Source organism: Chiloscyllium punctatum, chromosome 1 (genome assembly GCF_047496795.1).
Source record: "Chiloscyllium punctatum isolate Juve2018m chromosome 1, sChiPun1.3, whole genome shotgun sequence".
Taxonomy (NCBI): domain Eukaryota; kingdom Metazoa; phylum Chordata; class Chondrichthyes; order Orectolobiformes; family Hemiscylliidae; genus Chiloscyllium; species Chiloscyllium punctatum.
The window spans coordinates 69,274,314-69,295,654 of record NC_092739.1 but is presented as its reverse complement, the minus strand read 5'-3'; the positions used below and the strand labels follow the sequence as shown (position 1 = coordinate 69,295,654).

At 38.8% G+C, this 21,341-nt stretch overlaps 1 protein-coding gene across 15 annotated transcripts in view; it reads right to left on the bottom strand.

The window, feature by feature from the left end:
• The window catches only part of LOC140476045 (LIM and calponin homology domains-containing protein 1-like), a 363,907-nt gene that overhangs the window by 71,964 nt on the left and 270,602 nt on the right, over positions 1 to 21,341 (bottom strand). For 11 of the 15 annotated variants that reach the window (XM_072568059.1, XM_072568013.1, XM_072567993.1 and 8 more), the window contains 3 exons: positions 19,369 to 19,755; positions 8,832 to 9,164; positions 5,808 to 5,843 (listed from right to left, as the gene is read on the bottom strand). In XM_072568059.1, coding sequence (XP_072424160.1) covers positions 5,808 to 5,843; positions 8,832 to 9,164; positions 19,369 to 19,755 — 756 coding nt within the window. The remainder of the gene's footprint in view (positions 1 to 5,807; positions 5,844 to 8,831; positions 9,165 to 19,368; positions 19,756 to 21,341) is intronic. The other 4 variants (XM_072568097.1, XM_072568107.1, XM_072568116.1 and 1 more) reach the window with 2 other exon arrangements.

The following is a 21,341-nucleotide window of genomic DNA, read 5'->3' as shown; positions in this document are numbered from 1 at the left end:
GTGATAATTTAAGTAGTTAACATTTGTTTTTCTCAAAGTCATAAGTATTTTGTGTCGTGTGTGCTGAAGTATTATACAAATTTATGCACTTATCAATAGATCAGTAACCATGTCATATTTAAAGGAGCTTAAGTTAAAAGAATAGAATGTCTAAATCTCATGTCCTTGGCAAAAATCAGACAATTTAGCAATGGTGGAAACTGAACTATTCTGCTATTTCTAATCACTCACCATTCTTAATTAGTGCCATCAGTTCACTCTTTACTGAAATGCTTATCTTATTCAGCTATCAATTCAATTTTTAATTTACTCCATTGTGACTGGTACTGTGCCTCTTAGAGGGATTTGTTCTGTGCTGTTTGTCTTGCAGAGTGGTGTTGCCAGTAGTGGCAGAATGTAATGGGTAAACAGCTTTGATCTCTCTGAGTGTTTTTTTTTCAAAACAAGACAAAAGAAGTCTGAGTGGGTGCAGTCAGGCTCACACAGAGCCAGGTTTTAGTTTTGCTTTCAGTTGGGGTGTCTGGAGTTGAAGCTGATAGATTTAGCTCTTTCTGTGTTGCAGCAATGAGCTTGAGTTCTCTCTCTCTCTCTCTGCTGCGAGATTGTTTCTTTCAGTGTTCCTTTCTAGACTGGAAAGGAGATAGCACATGTGTTTATGGGATGCTGCTTTATTGGAACAGTTGATGATTAGTAGTTTAACAATATATATATTTTTAAGTATTTTGATAGAGCTAAAGTTATGCCAATTCTTCTTGTTTGTATTTTAACTATATTGTAAGAATAAAGTGAGCTTTTCTTAAAACCTACTAATGAACCAATTGAGTCACATCTGGAACACAGCGTGTTACACTTGGCTTTATATAAGATAAAAGTTAGGGTCTAGGCTATCTCCTTGATATGTTTTGAGGGGGTTTGGTCTGGTCCATAACAGCATTGAATAAGCAAGCTTATTTCCTGAACCATATTGAATTCTCTCTGCTAAACTCTTCTATTAAGAAGCCATTCTTCCCTCCCTGCATTTAACTGCTGTAATTTTAATTATGTAAAACGTCAAAACTAATTCCAAAATAACAGTGCACTCTAACCTACAGGAAGTAATCTTGTCTTGTCACCCAGAGCTGGGATGGCTTATTGTCTTATTAGAGAGATGACTGATGGTGGGTTAATTTGAGGGTCACCACACCTCAGGTGAGGGGAGAGATTAAGAAGGAGAATATCCTCAGTCAGTATTAGCTTTGAATGTTCGCTGTTAATGTCACTCTTACATTGCAAACAATCTGTTCAGCCCAATTCAGCTGAAAACCCCATTCCCATAGAAACTAGGACTATAAAGCATAAGGTAAAACAATGACTTCAGATGCTGGAAACCAGAGTCTAGATTGGAGTGGTGCTGGAAAAGCACAGCAGGTCCAGGCAGCATCCGAGGACCAGGAAAATTGACATTTCAGACAAAAGCCCTTCATCGTCTCTATTCCTGATGAAGGGCTTTTGCCCAAAATATCGATTTTCCTGCTCCTCGGATGCTGCCTGACCTGTGGTGCTTTTTTAACACCACTCTAATCTAGACTATAAAGCATAAGCCTAATTGCTCTGAATAGTCTCATGACTTCTAAGTAGTACTATAAATATGTTATAGATTAGACCTCCTCAGAGGCTGCCACTGATTTAAAATTAGCTCCCACTCTGTGTGTCTATCACCTCAACCTTCCCTTCAACAGCTGTTGTTAGCTCCTTCCACCTGCCACTGAAGTCTCATCTTCTCCTGACTCTGACAAAATGTGCAATGGCTGCTGTGAGGCTGTTCCTTCTGCAGGCTTTGGTAAATCACTTTAAAATAATTACAATTCTCAAAGATATCACATCACAATTTTTTTTTTAGCTTTCAAAAAATGTTTTCTCTCTCTCCTTCAAGTTGATTTTCTAATCAAAAGTTTTGTGGCACATTATTCCCTTCCATGCTGTGTCCTCCACGATTCTGACTCCGATCAGGAATGCTTTCGAAATGTTAGTAGCCTGAGTAATATCAAATTCTGATTCAAATTGTATGTCTCATTCAATTTGCAGGGACACAGTAGAAGCTGACCATCTGAGATATGACGCACAATAAATCAAGTCTTATACAAATCATTACAAAAGTGAATATTATTCTACTGCAAAAATTACATGGGTAGTCTTTAATGCCAATAAATACATATTAAGGAGCCTCAAGGTCAAGGAGCATTTCATTAGTTTGAAAGGATCTTGATGACTTCAGGAGTTGAACAAATCATATCACTTACAGCACAGAATTAGCTCATTCACTCAAACAAGCCTGTGCATATGTTTACAATCCATATAAGTCTTCTCTCATCATGCTTCAAATAATCTTATCAATTTATACTTCTTTTCTCCTTCATATACCTAATTAGCTTTCCCTTAAGCCCCAACTACTCCTTGTGATTATTAGTTTCACATTCTATCGTATGATATGTTTTGTTAATGACTCTTATGTTTATGGTCTCTAGTTCTGGATTGAAATATTGTCTTCGGTTCAGGTTCTGAAAGTATATGGAACATAGAACAAACAGTACAGCACAGTACAAGCCCTTCAGCCCTCAATGCTGTCCCAACATTTTATCTTACTCTAAGTTCAGACTAACCTACATACCTTTCATTTACTAACTTCCATGTGCCTATCCAAGAATCGCTTAAATGTCCCTAATGTGTCTGACTCTACTACTGCTGCTGGCCATGCATTCCACACACTCACCACTCTAAGTAAAGAATCTACCTCTGACATCTCCCCTATATCTTCCTCCAATTACCTTAAAATTATACCCCCTCACAATAGACATTTCCATGATGGGAAAAAGTTTCTGGCTATCCACTCTATCTATGCCTCTCATCATCTTGAACACCTCTATCAAGTTACCTCTCATCCTTCTTCACTCCACTGAGAAAAGCCCTAGCTCCTTCAACCTTTCTTCATAAGATATGCCCTTCAGTCCAGGCAGTTCTTGGTGAATCTTCTCTTCAGCCTCTCTAAAGCTTCCAGATCCTTCCCATAATGAGGCAGCTAGAACTGAACACTATATTCTAAGTATGGTCTAACCAGGACTCTATAGAGCTGCAGCATAATCTTGCAGCTCTTAAATTCAATCCCTCTGCTAATGAAAGCCAACACAACATATGCCTTCTTAACAACCCTATCAACCTGGGTGGCAACTTTGAACATGGAACCCAAGATTCCTTTGTGGATCCCTCCACACTGCCAAGAATTCATGCCTTTAACCTTGCATTCAAATTCAATATTCCAAAGTGAATGACTTCACACTTTTCCAGATTGAACTCCATCTGCCATTTATCAGCCCAGTTCTGCAGCCTGTCAATGTCTCGCTGGGTCATTTCTGTACATCACAGTCTCAACTTCTAAAAGGTAGCCGATTTTCATATCTGGGAGTCAGGCACAGCTGAAGTCAGAGACGATAGGCAGCAACAGAGCTGGGATGATAGTATGGCCACTCGGTTAGAAACTCCCTCTCCATGTACTGGGGCACTGGCTCCTTATATTTATGGTTGTTAGGCCCTCTAACCCTCACTTTCCTAACACCCCACCCACCATAAACCCTTTCCATATCCACTCCTCCAGTGTGCTGCTAGATACACAAACACTGCACCATATAAAACCAGCAAGTCGTTGAAATGTTTATAATTTGTTTAAAAATCAGCCATTCAAAAATTCCCTTGAAAAACATTGCCTCTTTTGCATTCTCATCAATCTGCTAAATATAGACAGTGAAAGTGCCATTGAAATAAACTATTAACCATCTTTAATAATTTTCAATCTTGAGTAAGGTAAACAAACAGGCGCTGCAAAACACTTCAATGTAAGATATATATATTGCAAATTAATACGACTCTCAGTCAAACAAAGCTCTTCATTTTCAGTAAGTAACCTATTACAGGGCTGATTGCCTTAATCAGGCTTGTAGTTCAATCAAGCATTCGTAATGAGGTCACCTGACAACTTTATTAACAAAGCAGGATTAACAGATGGCCAGACATTTTATTTTGTGATATTTAACAACACATTCTTCCTCTACCATTTTTCATAGATTCTAGGGTTCAGATTTGTTTGAACTTTCTGAAACCTCATTCTTTAATGTCTTTCAGAACAAAACATTTTCCTTTCATAAACTGCTAGTTTAGTTTTGCATGCTGCTCTGTCCTCACTTAAGGTGTAAGTTCCTTTGATTGTTTTAGCGAATGTATGATGAAATAATTAGTGTTTACTGTAACCATGATTCTTATATTTATTTATAGTTACCAGATTTGCCAAAATGAATCATACTCAAATCTTTATTGTCTTTTTTTTCATCAACCATTTGCTAGAATATTTATGAAACTTAAAAATTTCATATTTTTTTTATTTTGGCAACATTAGTCATTTGCAGAGTCAACAATTGGCTGATGAGTGCTTTGGTTCTGTGTATCTATGGCAACATTTTACAGCATTCGATAAAGGAGGAAAGAATGCCAAATTGGAGCTAGGTAAGCTGACGATGACTAGGAAATCAAATGCATGGCCAAAATATACAGAAAGTATTAGACACTTTTTTTTAACAAAATTGCAAAACGATATGGTATTATCTTGACTTAACTGAAGTTCTTTGGTGTTGTGTGAAATTCATTTTCAATAGGATAATTATGACATTCTCCAAGAAATGCAACTTCACATCATAGCCATTAAAAACTGACCACTTACAATTCTAAAAAGTCACTACTTCACATAGCACCGCTGCAACTTAACATCTTACCAATGCAGTTGTGCTTTGAAATGCATCTGGCCCCACCCACCACCTCCTCCAATCCTTACTGCATTTTGAATATTTCAGTGAGACTGTAATGTGGTGATTACATCAAAATATTGGCTAGAGTTCATGACTTCTATTTCAATTTTACCAAAACACTTAATCATCACTTTGTTTCTCATGCAAAGCAGCAGCATCAAAATTGCATGCAACATCAGAGAAAGAATTAGTCAGTCAAAAAAATGTTTTTACAATTCTCCTAAAGCTGAATTATTATATTATTGAATTACAGTTCATAACAATGATATGCCTATCTAATTAATCCCCATACCCTGACTCTTTTCCCTTATTTCTAAGTAAGAAATAAGAACGGAAGTAAGCCTTCAGACCATTGAGTATGCTATGTCACTTATTAAGAATAAATTGGCCTTTTCCCAAGTAAATATGCATTCCAATTCCAAAGGCTTTTTAAATAATTATTGAGAACCTATTTCAAATTTCAGGTACTGGTGCTCCTGGTTGATCTATCTCTCCCATCACCCCTTCCCTCATGCATCCCAAATTTCCCAACTCAAACCTTGATTGCTTCTGAGCCTGGTCTGTGCTTTCATTGTGGAGTTAGTTGATATTTAACTAAAAAGGGTCAGATTCCAGCTGCTGCACCAGTTGCTTTACAGTGTGTTTTGCAAAGATTTGTAACTACATACAGAGAATACATATAGGAATTTGTTTTGCAATAGTCTAATATCAATTGGCAGTCACTAATAAAAACTCCCATTGGAAAAATTATTCCATATTCAGAGCATCCAAAATCTGATGTAAAATTTGTAAATAAAATTCACCTGTTTTTGATAAAATGTTCTGTTGTCAGTAATACCCAGCTGTGTGATATACAACAGTTGAAGTGGTTAAACATGCAAGGCCAGAGAACTTGTTATTCTTGGTGGTTTAATGAGCATTTGCAAATACTGATCAAGCACATGCAGTTCCACAAATTTGATTCAAGTTACCACTTACCCTGCATCATCAGACAGGGCATCTGTAGGACTGTATCTACAGGACCAAATATAAAGAGCACATTGAACATTTACAATAAAGCATAAGGAAAATCAAACTTTCAAAATTGCACATTGGAAATTTGTTTGTATAACAGCTCTTTAATGTTTTGGTTCAATGTAGGTCGAGCAAACCTCCAGTATCCCTGATACAGTAAGTAAGAGGCTTCCAGTTCAAACGGTGCAAACGTTTAAGGTATTCCTCAGATAACAAGAATAACTTAATTATTGCATTATCTATTGCACAATATAAACACAGACACCCAAAATATTCCCTACTGTCTCTCTCCTACTTATATTTCTTCAGTGGTTCTCCTAATTGGCCATTGTAACTTCAGTAGGAAATCAGCAAACCCTCATTAAAATTGCCAAAGTTATAGTGACCAATTGGGAGAAGCACATGAAAACTCTCGGTGGTTTACATTAAAATTTGAACTTGTTATTGCCTAATTGATCTATTCTGAAGCATTGCTGGCTTTGCAGATACATTAAAAACTATTTTTCTGCTCTTCATTCATACTTGTACCATACTATTTAGAGGTTGATGAGCATTACAAAACATTGGTTATTCAATGCATAGAAGCTAGTTTTAATTGTTGATTTTTTTGACAATAAAGGCCAAAACTATTGTAATGACAAAACATGAGTGAGCCATAATTTTGAAACAAGATTCTATTTGGCAACAAGATCAACATATAAGAATTAAAATGAGAAATGTATTTTTAACCCCCTATACGCACACCACTGTAATCTGTCTAGTATTTAACTTATACTCTTTCAAACCTCTTTCATGGCATGTGGATGTCGCTAGCAAGGCCAGCATCTATTGCTATCCCTGATTACCATTAAAGCTGGTGATGAGCCGTCCTCTTGAACTGTTGCAGTCAGTGTAGTGTTGCTACCACATACACTGGTGTTGGTGTGTATGACGAGTACAACTATGGTAACTATTACCTCCTTCATAAGATTAAGGATACACAGCTGTGCCTGTCACCTGCGAGTTTGCTGATAATGTCTCTGATTATGCATCACTTTGACCTGCAAGAATGGGGGCAATACATCAGTGAGTGTGGTGCAATGATTGGCGATTTGGTCATCATGGTTGAATAGCTGACAGTATGTGCAAGTATGTGAGTACAACAGTAAGTGCATGAGGGTGAGGTGAAGGAACAAATGTTAGGTATAAGATATACTTGAGAATGTTGGTAGGTTTATAATGGAGGCAGTAGATGTATAAGGCTACTGGTTCACTTGTAACATGAGGCTTTTGAATTTGAATTCACTGACATTGGCCACTCATGTGATGCCTTGAAGCTTCTTGTGTCACTGCAGCCAAGTCCTCAGGGTAATGCTGTTCACTTTGACCTCTGTTTCTATCTGCTGCTTATCCTAATCACTTTGCTTAAATGTCCCCATTGGTAGAAGACTTCGCTCCTTTTGACAATCTCCTGTAGATGGAACAAGAGTGTGACACCAAAATAATCAAGCCTCTGCTCTCTGTTACACCATCTTCATTCTCCATAAAGATCAGGCACTCTTCAATGACTTGCAATACTGCTGCAGGACAATGCAGGCCAACATTAAGTGGTACTAGCTTTGTACAAAGTTGAAGATCCTTGCTGGGTGAAGCAGCCCAGTACATTTGCTGCTGGTCTGAACACCTCAAACATTTAAATTAACAGGCAGCACAAACTTTGCATGTTACCAGCATTAATTTCAAATGGTGCTGATTAATTTCACATTGTCCCCTTCTATGATTGCAGTAGCCTTTAACATCTGAAGGAAGGAGAGTTCGGTTACTCAGCACGAAGCAGAAACTGACTAAAATACTGCCTGATACATACTGAGAATAATTATAGTGGGCTCAGGAATTCACGTTCTCATTTTATTTCTCTCAGAGCAAAGCTTCACATATCAGGATTGCAGTCAAGAGCACTTCCCGGGTCTTCGTTTTCCAGCCAGCTATTATAATGTGCATACCCAAATTCTCTGGCAGGAACACAGAACATAAAAGTTCATGTGCATTATGGGCTATGTAGTTAATGTTTACCTATAATTTATATTGACATTAATGATACTTGAACCATTTAAAAACATATTAGCTGCTCAAAATATCTAAAGAAGGAAGGCTTTTGCACAAGATGGATTGTTCCAGTGTTCATTTATGGCTAGTGATTCATAACTGGTCAATATCAGCTCAAAATAGCCTAAACATATCACTCAATCTCAGTTGATATTTCTACCTGGTACAAAATATTTCCCTATTTCATTGTGAATTTCTACCTTCTCACATCTTCTTTCAGAAAGTTAATTTGATGATCACAGTAGAAATAGGATGAACTGTAAGAATTCACATAAAATAAGCCATTTACAACATCAGGTCACATTAAATCAAACCTTGGTTTTTGTAAATTCAGCTAAAATCCAAATGTCAAACATGCCCATTATCTCATTAGTAGAGATCTGTGAGATTATCTCCTGATTTCCCCTTATTACTTTTATATGCTTGAGAAATCTGGCTAGATCTGTTTTGCATATAACACTCCTATACATAATGATGGATCCCTGGCAAGATACCCAATTGACAAAGCAGAACTATTTTATTTTTTAATTACTGGCATAACATTGTGTTAAAATAACTGCTCAGGTGTTAACCTTTTGATTACTTTAAAACAAAGGAATTTCCAAAGTGCAAAAATATCACAAACTAAATGCAAAGACATAACAAACTACTACATTTTAAAATAATATATATTTTCATTCTTGTCATTAGGACATGAAAACATTAAAACATACAGTCTCATTTGCCTTCATATTATTTTTGTGATTTTTCCACAATGGCACTTAACACTTAATGGTGAGTCACACAAATGAAGACAAGTTTAACCATGTGTAAAGTGTTACTTGTTTTAACATGTCATTAGTTCACTTCAGGCTCTGACCCCACAGCAAACACTTTGTTAAACAAACTAAAACAAAAGCTCACGTCCTCAGAGATTCCTCCTTGGGTTTGTTCACTGTCTTCACATCTTTCTCAGGTCCTTTACTAATTCCACTCTTAGACTGTCCTCGCTGTGAACTGGGGACTGGGAGGAATTTATTAAAGGCAGCACTGCTCTGTTTGGAGGAGGCTTTTATCCGCCTGGTCATCATGTCATCTTTCTCTAGATCTGGGGTCTTCCCATCATCATCTTCCTCGCTGGAATCATTACTGCTTTCACTGAGAGTTACAGTCTGGACAACCAAGATAGGAGAAGGGGTTCGTCGAAAATACTCAGCTGTGCATGTATCACTGTGGAACGTCTCTTCAGATTTACAGCTATGGAAGAAGTGGTAAATTAAGGAAGGAAGGAACTAACTAGTGGAAAATAAGGTAAAAACAGAACAAGACTCTTAGACAAGCATAAAACATTCACTTTATGTTTACAACTTGCTGGATTAAAACTTGAGCCTGTAAAATTTTTAAAAATAAATCTGTTCCTTAGCATGTTCTGGAAGAATCAAATGCTGCTTACATACCACACCACACTAGCGGTTATGATGGGAATGTTGACCATTATGGCGGTTGCAGTGGCAGGTCTAGAACTGATCCTGAACTGTGGCCTCAATAAGTGGATGGAGGCTGGTATTGTGGGAGCATTAAACTGTTAATGTACCCAACAGTGGCAAATTGCAAGGTGTGCATTATTTTGGCACGGTAAGACACTTGGCTATCAGGTTTGCAAGTTATATTAAGAGTTTGTTTTGGATATAATTTCAGCTGGCTAGGTTCCCCAGGGCTTGGGAAATCCAACAGGTAAAGGAAGCAGAAGCATTGTTTTTTACAACCCTCCATGTCACGAAACAGGAGCTGGACAGCTTCACTGGCCTCTCAGCAAGCATTCAGCTTCATTTCTGCTAATCATAGCCTCTCTCTGAACACAGCTCTGTGATTAAAATGGACTGTTACTAAGAGTTCCTGACTGCAGCCTTCTCCTACTTGTTCTCCCATCCAGTAAGTTGGCAGCCTGTCAGCCAGGAAACGGAGATAAATTACAGCGAGGTCCTGTTATTAAATTCAACAAGACCTCCATGCTGCCCTGCCTTGACTCACCTTAAGGCACTATACTCTGCCACTGAGCATCTTCATAAATATCAGAACCACTTATTTTTAGGGGCTTGTGTAAAATGTGGATTCCTCTGATTTTCAACCAAATAATGACCAGTACTCACGGTGACACTCCAGTAGCATACAGTCAATGTAAAAGCACAAGATGATAGGTGGGGAGATGGGAATGTACTAAAGAGCAAAAAACCATCCATTAAGGATTAGCTGTGAGTTAGGAAGTAATTCACTGTGAAATCTAAACTTCCTGTTTACTTGGTTTGGGGGAAGTTATTAATTTAAACGCAGTGGTTAGTTTGATCCTTGGACTCTAGATTGTCAGGGTCTGTCTTCAACACAAGGGAATGACTTTCCTATTTTATTGAGACTAGCTTTAAGGTTAGACATCACACAGTTAGGAATACATGGAGAGTGGATGACCAAGTCTCTCACTCCTCGGCCCATCCAGTATTCTGTACTATTTTATTAACACAGTGCTGCTCCAATGCTACATAGGCAAGTAGGAGAAAGTGAGGACTGCAGATGTTGGAGAATCAGAGTCAAAAAGTGGGTCACTGGAAAAGCACAGCAGGTCAGGCAGCATCCAAAGAGCAGGAGAGTCGATGTTTTGGGCATAAGCCTGATGAATGGTTTATGCCCGAAACGTCAATTCTCCTGCTCCTCCGATGCTGCCTAACCTGCTGTGCTTTTCCAGCACCATACTTTTCCACACTGTAGGCAAGAGTGTATTATTCTATTTTTTTATATTGTGAAAATTTTATTTTACAAAGATGTTACTGCATAGAAGAAATATTGGCTTCATATTATTTTAGGTTTTTTTCAATTAGTAAAAATAATTCTGTGGTTCCCTAAAATTAAGAAACGTCATAAAATTGAAATCACTATATAAAGTCAAAGTTAGGCATGAAGTTTAAACCTGTATTGATATCTCTCTAGGACAGCAACACAATACCTTGAAAAACAAATACTTGCATACTTTAGAAAAGTCTAATGAACATTACGAGCATGCATTTGGTGAGATTTGAATGCTGTAAAGGAATTTTAAGACGGCTTGTGGATCAAGGAGAGTAAGAAGTCAGCTGATTGCTGCTCCTCCTAACATCACAAAACAGAAGGGGAAACCTGACCACCATTGGAACCTGCTGGTTAACCTACTCCACAACAAGTCCAATGCGAGAGAGTAGCTGCACGGTTCCACAAAAATTGTATCATGGTCCCACATTGACTAACTTACTTAGCCTTATTAATTTACATTACAAGTAAAGAGAGACACAGAGGTTTTGCTTTACAACTGGTTCTAACCAATAGCCCAGAATATTGTTGTCAGCAGCAATTGCAAAACCCTCAGTTTTTGCCATCATTACGCCTCTCAAACTAAAAGCAACATTCAGAGTCTGTACAAATCTGAGTTAAATGCAGAAATATTTGTTAGTGATTCTATGCTTCCAGTAGTGTGCAGTGTTGAACTCGCCTGAGACTGCAAGCAAGTATAAAATCATTGAACTGATTAGAAATTGATCATTTACACGATTAATTCACTGTAAAAACTCTTAATGTACCTTGTGAATGATGGCTAATAGGGCTTTTAACAGAGTACTATGTTTGTAACATGTTCACTGACCTTTGGAAGCTGATTCTTACATTTGTTGAATGTCCATCATTAATGAATGCCTTTCATATATTTTTAATTATCATTTTTAACATTTATGATACTTCAATTTCTATCCTTATCCTATGTGCATCACCAATTATTTATTTTGTTCACTGCAAGATTTTAATTCGACCATAGAAAGTAGAACTTAGAACATAACAGCGCAGTACAGGCCCTTCGGCCCTTGATGTTGTGCCGACCTGAGAAACTGATCTGAAGCTCATCTAACCTACACTATTCCATTCTCACCCATATGTCTATCCAATGACCATTTAAATGCCCTTAAAGTTGGCGAGTCTACTCATGTTGCAGGCAGGCCATTCGACAACCCTACTACTCTAAGTAAAGAAATTACCTCTGATGTCTGTCCTATATCTATCACCCTTCAATTTAAACCTATTTCATCTTGTGCTAGCCATCACCATCAGAAGAAAAAGGCTCTCACTGTCCACCCTATATAATCCTCTTATATGTGTCAATTAAGTCACCTCTCTAATGAAAACAGACTCAAGTCCCTCAACCTTTCCTCATAATACCTTTCCTCCATACCAGGTAACATCCTGGTAAATCTCCTCTGAACCCTTTCCAAAGCTTCCACATCCTTCCTATAAACTCTAATAAGTTTATGCAATACTTGAAGAAGTAATTAGAAGCAAGAAAATCCAGAGCATTTTCTTTCCTGTTTTGCTGTCTGTGATAATACTTCACTCTGATTGTCTGATGATTATACTTGATGACATTTTTGCTTCTAGACACCTGGACAATTCCTTTTGACTTGATGCCAGATTTAAAGTGACATTGTGAAGGGGAAGATCCACATCACAGAGATTGCTAGATGATTGTGGGCAGCTTTCCTTATGGATGCTCACAATTCTGAACCAGGCATAAACCTAAAGTAGTCAGTTAGCCCTTTACACTAATTTACATAAGCCAAAACTACTTTGCACTGGTATTTGACTTGTAGCACCAATGCAATCCAGGAACAAATACAATAAATTAAATGACAAAATTAGGAGATAGTGGGGACTGCAGATGCTGGAAAGTCAAAGTCGATAAGATGTGGAGCTGGAAAAAGCACAGCAGGTCAAGCAGCATCAGAAGAGCAGGAGAATTGATGTTTCAGGCAAGACCCTTCATCAGGAGTCTTGTCCAAAATATCAACCCTTCCAATCTTCTGGTGCTGCTTGAACTGCTGTGCTTTTTTTCCAGCTCCACATCTTATTGACAAATACCAAAACTAGCCAAGGGCTCACATTAAGTTCTCTTCTGACAATGTTATTTTAGAATAAGCAGAAAGCTAGCTTACACTGTTAGTGATACTAATGGCTAAGCTTTTAAAAACTATTAATGATTTATATAATAAAATCTCTGATTTGCAAATTGTATTGCTGACAATTTCAGTGCAGCAATCTGAATTTCCAATATAAAAAGTTCAAAAACTCAGTCTACTTATTCATTGTCCCACTATTGTATAGCAGCATTTATACTTGTTTCCAGTAGGTTGTTAATAGAAAGCTCCACACTATTGCACTATATGGATTATAGAGTAAATAATTCTTTTAATCCATTTAAAAAAGCATTATCATTCTGTATATTGCCTTCCCCTCCTTCGTCAGCTTTCCAGAGGGGCCATTCCCTCCAGGACACCTTGGTCCATTCCTCCTCCACTCCCAACACTTCCCCACCCACCTCCAATGGTACCTTCCCATGCAACCACAAAATGGTGCAATACTTATCAGTTTACCTCTTCCCTCCTCACTACCCAAGGCTCCAGACACAGTTTCCAGATGAAGCAGCACTTTACCTGCACTTGACCCGACTATATTCATATCTCACAATGTGCTCTCCTCTACACTGGGGAGATGAAATGCAGACTGAGTGACCATTTTACATTTCATCTGCAAAAATGATCCTTGCTTCCTGCTGCCTGCCACTTCAACACACCCATGTGTTCCCTGGCCATCATCTCATCTCAGACTTGCTGTGGTGCTCCAGTAAAGCTCAGGGCAAGCTGGAAGAATGGCACCTCATTTTCCACTTGGGGACCCTGTAGCCTTCAGCACACAAAATCAACTTCAATAATTTTAAGCTTGAACACCTTCTCCCATATCCTGACCCCATCCTCTCTGGTCTGGTGAACACATCAATGATACTAATTTATTGAGTAAATGGTCCTATATAAACATAAGTCTTTCTTTTTCATAGATCTCATCTTTCCCTTTCAGCAAAGAACACCAGGTAAAGGCGGTGAGCAGGACGTAGTCCTCTTGTGATAGCCAGTTGTGGAGGAGAATGTGATGGGCATAAACTGGAACTCAGCAACCCTTACTACAGAGAGATAGAGAAATGGATGTCTCTCAGTTACATCTTTACACAATTAGATATAACATAGCACGTGGCCTTAAATATTCATTCATATTGACTTCAAGTCAGCAGCCAGTGCATTGTGACAATTCACATAATTATGGCTTGAAATCCTTTCATACTGTCATTCTTGATCCACATCTCCTCTCCCACTGATCTTTTACCCATCCCTCTGGAGGGGATGCAAGAGGCAGATGAAGACCCCTCAGGGGAGGGTCACTCTCTGCACCGTCATAGGACCCAAGTGTGCTACACGCAGCTCAGATAAACAAATCACAGATGAGACAGCAAGACGTGGGTTTGCAATCACACAGTGAAACACACGTGAACAGAATCCAATGTTGGAAACAGAAACAGCAAAGAACCTTTTAGGTTCTGCTCAGCCTGATACAAGTGCTGAGCCTCAGAGGTCATCAATGAAGAGGGCAATTTTGGAGTAGCAATGGGAAATGTGTGATTTCAAAAGCCTTTCAGGCTCCAAAGCACATCAATGGAGATTATGGTGGTGGCCCCATCTATGATGAGTGCACGGGAACTTGGGGGTGGCATGGTGGCTCAATGGTTAGCACTGCTACCTCACAGCACAGGGATCCAGGTTGAATTCCACCCTTGCACAAGTGTCTGTGTGGAGTTTGCACATTCTCCTAGTGTCTGTGAGGGTTTTCCAGTTTCCTCCCACAGTCTAAAGATCTGCAGGCTAAGAGGATTGACCATGGGAAATGCAGGGTTACAGGGATAAGGTTGGGGAGTAGTTCTGGGTATGATACTCTTTGCAGAGTCAGTGAGCACTGTAGGAGCTGAATGGTCTGCTTCCACATGTAGGGATTGTACGCTTCTATGATTCTTGGGTCTTCACACTGTTGGCTTTAACCATGGAAAGTCTCTGCATGGATCAATAAATACAGCAGACAACCAAGTGCAATGTTGGCCCTGAACACCTAGAATGCCACATAATTGAGGATTGATGAAAAACTTGTCATGGTCATTCAGCACCTTACTAATATAAAGCAAAACACTTTCCCTGCTCTTCATTCGCAGAAAATTGTAGGTAGGCCATAAGGCAAAAGATGGAGAAAGGGGCCATGTAAGTAAGAAATTTACTGAAATTTCCTGCTTTTAGTGCCTTGCCACACAACCAAACTCTATCCCATTACCACTTCCTCCATATGTTCCAATGCCTGAGTCTGCCCTGCACAGATACAAGTGAGGCAGTCATTGGTGGGAGATCATGGGCCAAGATCATCTAATTAAGAGGAGGGATTTAAACATCTCACCCTGCAAAAGGAAGTTGACCATGTCTTAAATTGAAAGCGTTGATACATATTATTGTACTTTTCCCAATGGAGAAAGTGACTTAACACATCTACAACTGCATAAAACTGGGCTAGAAAGCTCTCCTCTCTTGTTCTGGGGGGAGAATTAAATGTCCCATAATCTTTAATTTTAACAATATTGACAAAAATAATCGAAGGATCTGCTTCATGTCATTGGCTGTCAGACATTCTGCTTTGAAATGGAACTGAATGTTCTCTGCAGCTTTAAAAGATATCACCTGGTGTTTTTGAATTTCAATGGACTACATTTTCTGGAGCTGCTCATTGATAAATGGGGCTATTGTGATGTTTGGTATTTCAAAATGCCCTGAACTATTTATTTCAGAAGGGCTAAGTTCACATTTTGACTGACATTTTTAAGAGGTTATGAAGGGAACTTTTTACGAAGTAACAGAGAAGGTTGATGACAAGAATACTATTCATATATTGTACATGAATTTGAATTCCAAGGGGCACCTGATAAAGTGCTACATAACATACTGGGGAAAATGTTAAGTGTTCAAGGAATAAAACTGACAGTAGCAGCATGAACGCAAAATTGGGCCGAAGTGGTAGGAAATAGAAAGTTGTGATTAACGGGTTTATTTTAGTATGGTGGCGTTCTCCAGGCCTCTATATATACATATATTTCTCTTGGTCATTGGTGTAGAGATCACAGTTTTAAATTTTGTTGGTGATACAAAATGAGGGATCATTGTGAACCATAAGTGGAAAGTTTAGAACTTCCAAAGGGTATAGACAGGTTCAGAGAATGGGCAGACAAGTATATGAAATTTAAAGCAAGGAAAAGTGATTCATTTTGGTAGGAAGAATGCAGACAGTTGATATCAAACAAAGGGGGAAAATGGACAGAATAGGTTTTCTAGAAATCACTGTATTTACCTACAGTTAGAGGATGTATTTACAGCTGGAAGATGTGAACATGTTACATAATATAATTGCATGTATTCGTTTGTACATGATTGGGTAACATAGTAATGTGTACTAACCTGGAATGTAGATTATGAGAACACTGTTTCATAGCAATATGGGTGAGTAAATATGTGACATTTTGATTGGAAATTATTATAGAAATAAATGTTCAGAATATTGTTATCGATAGAAACCATATAAATCTTCTAGTTTTACAATAAAGTTTGAATGGTACACCAACTTTTGACATGCACAATTCCCATGGATGGAAACAAAAAACCCTGACTCTCATCTGGTCTGCAGAGGAAATAACGTGTTAAAATCACACTTTCAGGTACAATTCAGTGTGTGGGAACAGAGGTGCCTAGATCGACATATATACAAAATGTGGAAAGTGGCAAGACAGTATTTAAGAAAACATATAGCACCCTGGGATTTGATAATGCGGCATAGAGTACAAAGGCAAAGAGGCAATGATAAAGCTGCATAAAACACTGGTTCAGCCTCAATTAGAGTCAAATTTCATTCAATTCATGGCAATTTAGTGTCATTTAGTTTCATGGCACTAAACACTAAGAAAGATGTGAAAGCTTGAAGAGGATCCTAAAAGACGCACACAGATGGTTCCAGGGATGAGGAACTTCAGTCAAGCATAAAGATTGGAACATTTTGGAACTGTATTATTTGAAAAGCATGCTGAGCAGAAACTCGGCAGGGGTTTTCAAAAACCATGAGCTGTCTGGACAGAGTAGATTGGGAGAAATTATCCCATTGGAAGAAGAATCAAGGATTAGAGGGCACAGATTTATATTAGGAGTAGGAGGAGGCCATGGCCCTTGAGTCTGCTCCACCATTTGATAAAATCACAACTGATCTGATTGTGACCCCCTACTTTCCTGTCAATCATCCATACCCTTTAACTGTCGGACAATCAAGATTTGATCAACACAGGAAAAACTTTCTTGAACTGTTACGTTCTGGGATGCACTGCCTGAGAGAATTTTGGAGGCAGTTTCAACCAAGACATTCAAAAGGAAATTGGTTTATTATCTGACGAGAAAGAATGTGGCAGGACCAAAGGAAGGAGGCAGGACTGTGGGCAGAGGATGAAGGGCTGATGAAGGGCTTTTGCCCGAAAAATTGATTTCAATGCTCCTCGGATGCTGCCTGACCTGCTGAGCTTTCCAGCACCACTCTAATCTAGACTTGTGGGCAGAGGATGAAAGCCCTGTCAGAATCAGTACTAACTCGACAGGTCTCAGCCTCCTCTATGCTGCAATCATTCTACAATTCTGACTTTGATATTCGCAGTGTATAAATGTTTGATTTTAAGGAGATTGAACACTTGAGGAAACGTCAGCATTTCTGAATCAGTTTTATGGAAGAGTTTTTTCAATATGTAATACAATCGAATGTAACAGCTCTATTAGATTGCTAGAAGCTTTATTTTAAATTCCAACTGCAAAGATATCCTGAGATCCGCCTTTAGTGCATTATGGGTGAGTGGTTATGAATACATGGACAGGTCATAGAAAAACATGGTGACTCTGAAGGGCAAGGGTTAAGGGATATAAACTATATTCTTGAGCTGGGATGATGTCCTAGCAAATCAAGGCATGCCTTACAATCAGCCCACTTGGCATTCACATTCATCTGATGCTGCCTTGGGATTTGGAAAATCTGAAGATGAACAATCCAGGTAGATAAGCAGAGGAGACAGTTTTTAAAATTGGGAAATGGTCCAACTAACAATTTCCAAGCCCAACAGATGGGAATATGCCATGCGTCTTCCAAGTTTTCCATTCCCAACATACTGTACATTTACTGTACTAAAATGATGCTTGTAACATTAAGGGACTGCTCAAGTCTGCTCAAAAACATTTCAGACAACTGGGATTTCTGAACAATAGATTTCCTAACTGGGGTGGTTATAGTTGGGTGTATTATCCCATGCTAGCTGGAGCTCTATGTTAATTCCCAGTGGAGTGGACAAGGAAAAGGTTAGGGTCACTCCTGTTATTGCTATTCTTGGTGGTCCTGTTGGACATTTTTCTCATCTAGGGTCCATGGTGGATTGAATCAGTGAATTACCCGAGGGATCTCAGCTATGAAGTGTAGCAGCTGAATTAGTCCTGTGAGTGAAAGCCTAAAGACTTAGGCAAAGAAGCAGATGTCAGATCTCAATACTTATAATGCTCAGACCCAACACGCCTCATTGTAATCTGAACTGCCTTTCCCTGACAGGTCCTGGGAAGACCAGAAAACCAATGTACATACAGTTAAACTCATAATTCAAGGTTAAAATGGACAAATGATGAGCACTTTACATATTTAATGAAAGAAATGACCTAAAAGGGATTTCTGTGCATTACAGAATATGCTTGGATTAAAAGCAGAGGTTAGTGGGTCCCTGCCACCTGCACAGAAGCTCACACATTTTGCAAAGTTACACTTCATTCCAATATCTCAAATACATTTACAAGGAAGATTGCTGGGGAATGGGTGATCATACTTTTCACCTTATAGTCTGCAGGTCTTATACCAGCTACATTACAAATTATTATTGTAGATAGTTTTCACTGTCCGTAAATGGCAATAAGCTATGAATCTGAAGGTGCAAAATTTCCAAATGGTACTAAAACAGATCAGAGCAATTTATAATCCTGAGCCAATATTTCACATTCTACAGCAACATACTTTCTAATATTACAAATGGTCTAATATTAGAGTAAACAAAATGCATCCCAATCATACCATAAAAAGGGTTAAGTACAGCTTAGCAGTAAGTGAAACATAACTAAGCTATTAAAAAAGCACATACATTTCTGTAAACTTTAGTGAGTTAATATTAAAATCTGAACTATCCACCAGCACAAATGATCAGCTAACAATGTCTAGGTTACTGCAAAATCCACTTTCATATCTGTTATCATTAAAACGCATACCAAACTATCTATATTACAGAGGGGTGAAGTTTTAATAAAATAAAGCTACTTATAAAGCTAGGTTTCATTAAAAAATAATAGCTATACAAAATGGGAAATTTCAGCCCTGTATTGCAAATGCCATGCTCAGTCAAGTGCTTATTATACTACATGCAACTACAATTGCTGAACCACACTTGAATCAGACTAACTAGATAAGTTACAAAATGTACCTGAGCTCACATTGAGAGTCAAGACTGATCTCGTTGCCAGAAATGACTTGTGATTCACCTCCTATTATACTGTCCTGTGAATTGAGGATAACTGTCGAAGCAACTGAGGGTAAGAGATGGCAGGTGTAGGTTTTGATAGTACAACCATCTGCCCCTTTCTGTGCTTCGCTGTCTGGACCGGTCCCAGCAATGTTTAACTTCTCCCAGTATTGCTGATCTATCTCCGTCACAGGACCAAAATGCACAGAACGCTGGCAGCTTCCTGAAGCATTTGTCCTGCTTCTTGCCTTTCGGCAGGAAGGGTTGTCTTGAGCTGCTTTTTCTACTTCAGTTTCAGACATTGGCTTCACTTCAGAAACTTTTTTATTTGGCTTGGAAGTGTCCTCACTGGAAGGTGTTGCGGAGAATAATGAAGATCAGAAACAGACAACATAAAAATCACTAATCACTAGCTTGTATTGTTTAATTTTCTTAATGAACAGTGATAATTTCCTACAAAAAATACCCTTCAGAACAAATACTTAAATGTGCACTTACACGCCAAGGCACCCAAGGCTATAGGTCAAGTCCTGGAAAATGGGATGAGGATAGTTGGGTGGTTGTTTCTGACTGGCACAGACTCAATGGACCAAAGAGCCTTTATCTATGATATAGATCTCTAAATCTCTGTGACTAAAACAGAGTTATTTATCCAGTTCTATGTACTGTGAGGACATACAGTTATTTCATTTTGAATCCTTCTGCCATTTTATCAACAAAAGTGAAAGTGTCTGGAACTGAAGGCTTTCATACTGAATTGGTTGGGAAATATAGAAACATAGAGAATAAGAGGTATGCCATTTGATACTTTGAGCCTTCTCCACTATTCAATATGATCATGGTTGATCATCCAACTCAGTACCTAATTGAGAGACGAAGGCTGGATCTTATAGTAGTGTTGAGTGTCCTGGCAGTGGGATCAGAAGTGCAGAGGACCTACAGTCAATTAGATGGCATCTGTCCAATTAATCATTTCAGGATAAGGTCCTCAGCAGTCATGCATGGAGCCAGTAAGGAAGTAGACAACCCTGCCGGTATCACATGGGGTTGTAGGTCCAGTTGCCATATTTGAAGGGAAACTGGGCAGATATTCTTTCTCTACAACCAGCAGTATCGCTTTGGCTATGTGAATGGATGTCTTGAGGTCAGGTGTCTTAATAGTGGGAGCAAAACGGGTACCCTCCAGACCCAAAACGTTTGATTTGTGGGGAAGTTTGATACTTTGCAATGGCCACATCCAAGTCTTACCCACTGCATCATGGACATATCCATCCTCAAGCTGTACTTCAGGGAAGTCTGCATATTGTTGCAGACACATTACTGGATGGCCCCACAGTGAAGCTTAAAGCTTGACGCCATCACCCTGCACCCTCTTTTGACCTTCCCCCATCAATCATCACTTTCACTCAACACCTTTTACTCTCTCACTGTTACCTTCAACTGCCAGGATCTCACCATTGACCTGCCCTCAACAACCTTGAAACTTCCCACAACTGTGATCGATCAGCTGCCTTTGGATATTGACCTTCATGACATAGTTTGGCTCCCTATGTCTCCCACACACCCTCATGGGTCTGCCATTACCAACCCTTCTTCTCTTGATTAGGCCAAGGCCTGATCCTGTTGGACAGCCATCACATAATCTCAATACATCAACGCTTCTTCTCTCGTGGTCACACAAAGCTTCCTTTGAGAAATTCTTACTGAGTCCAATTCCACCAGGAAGACATGTCACTTAATGTATCCCACATTCAACCAGTCATGAATCTAGAAGGTATGTGTCTCTTGTGTACTACTCATATTTTTACAAAGGTACTGTTTTATGTCGCAAAGTTGTGTTTTAATGAATATGCATAGCATGCTAATACATTTCAAATAGCTTCCTACGACTTACTGTCACAAAGCTTGAACCCCATTCAATCAATATTAACCTT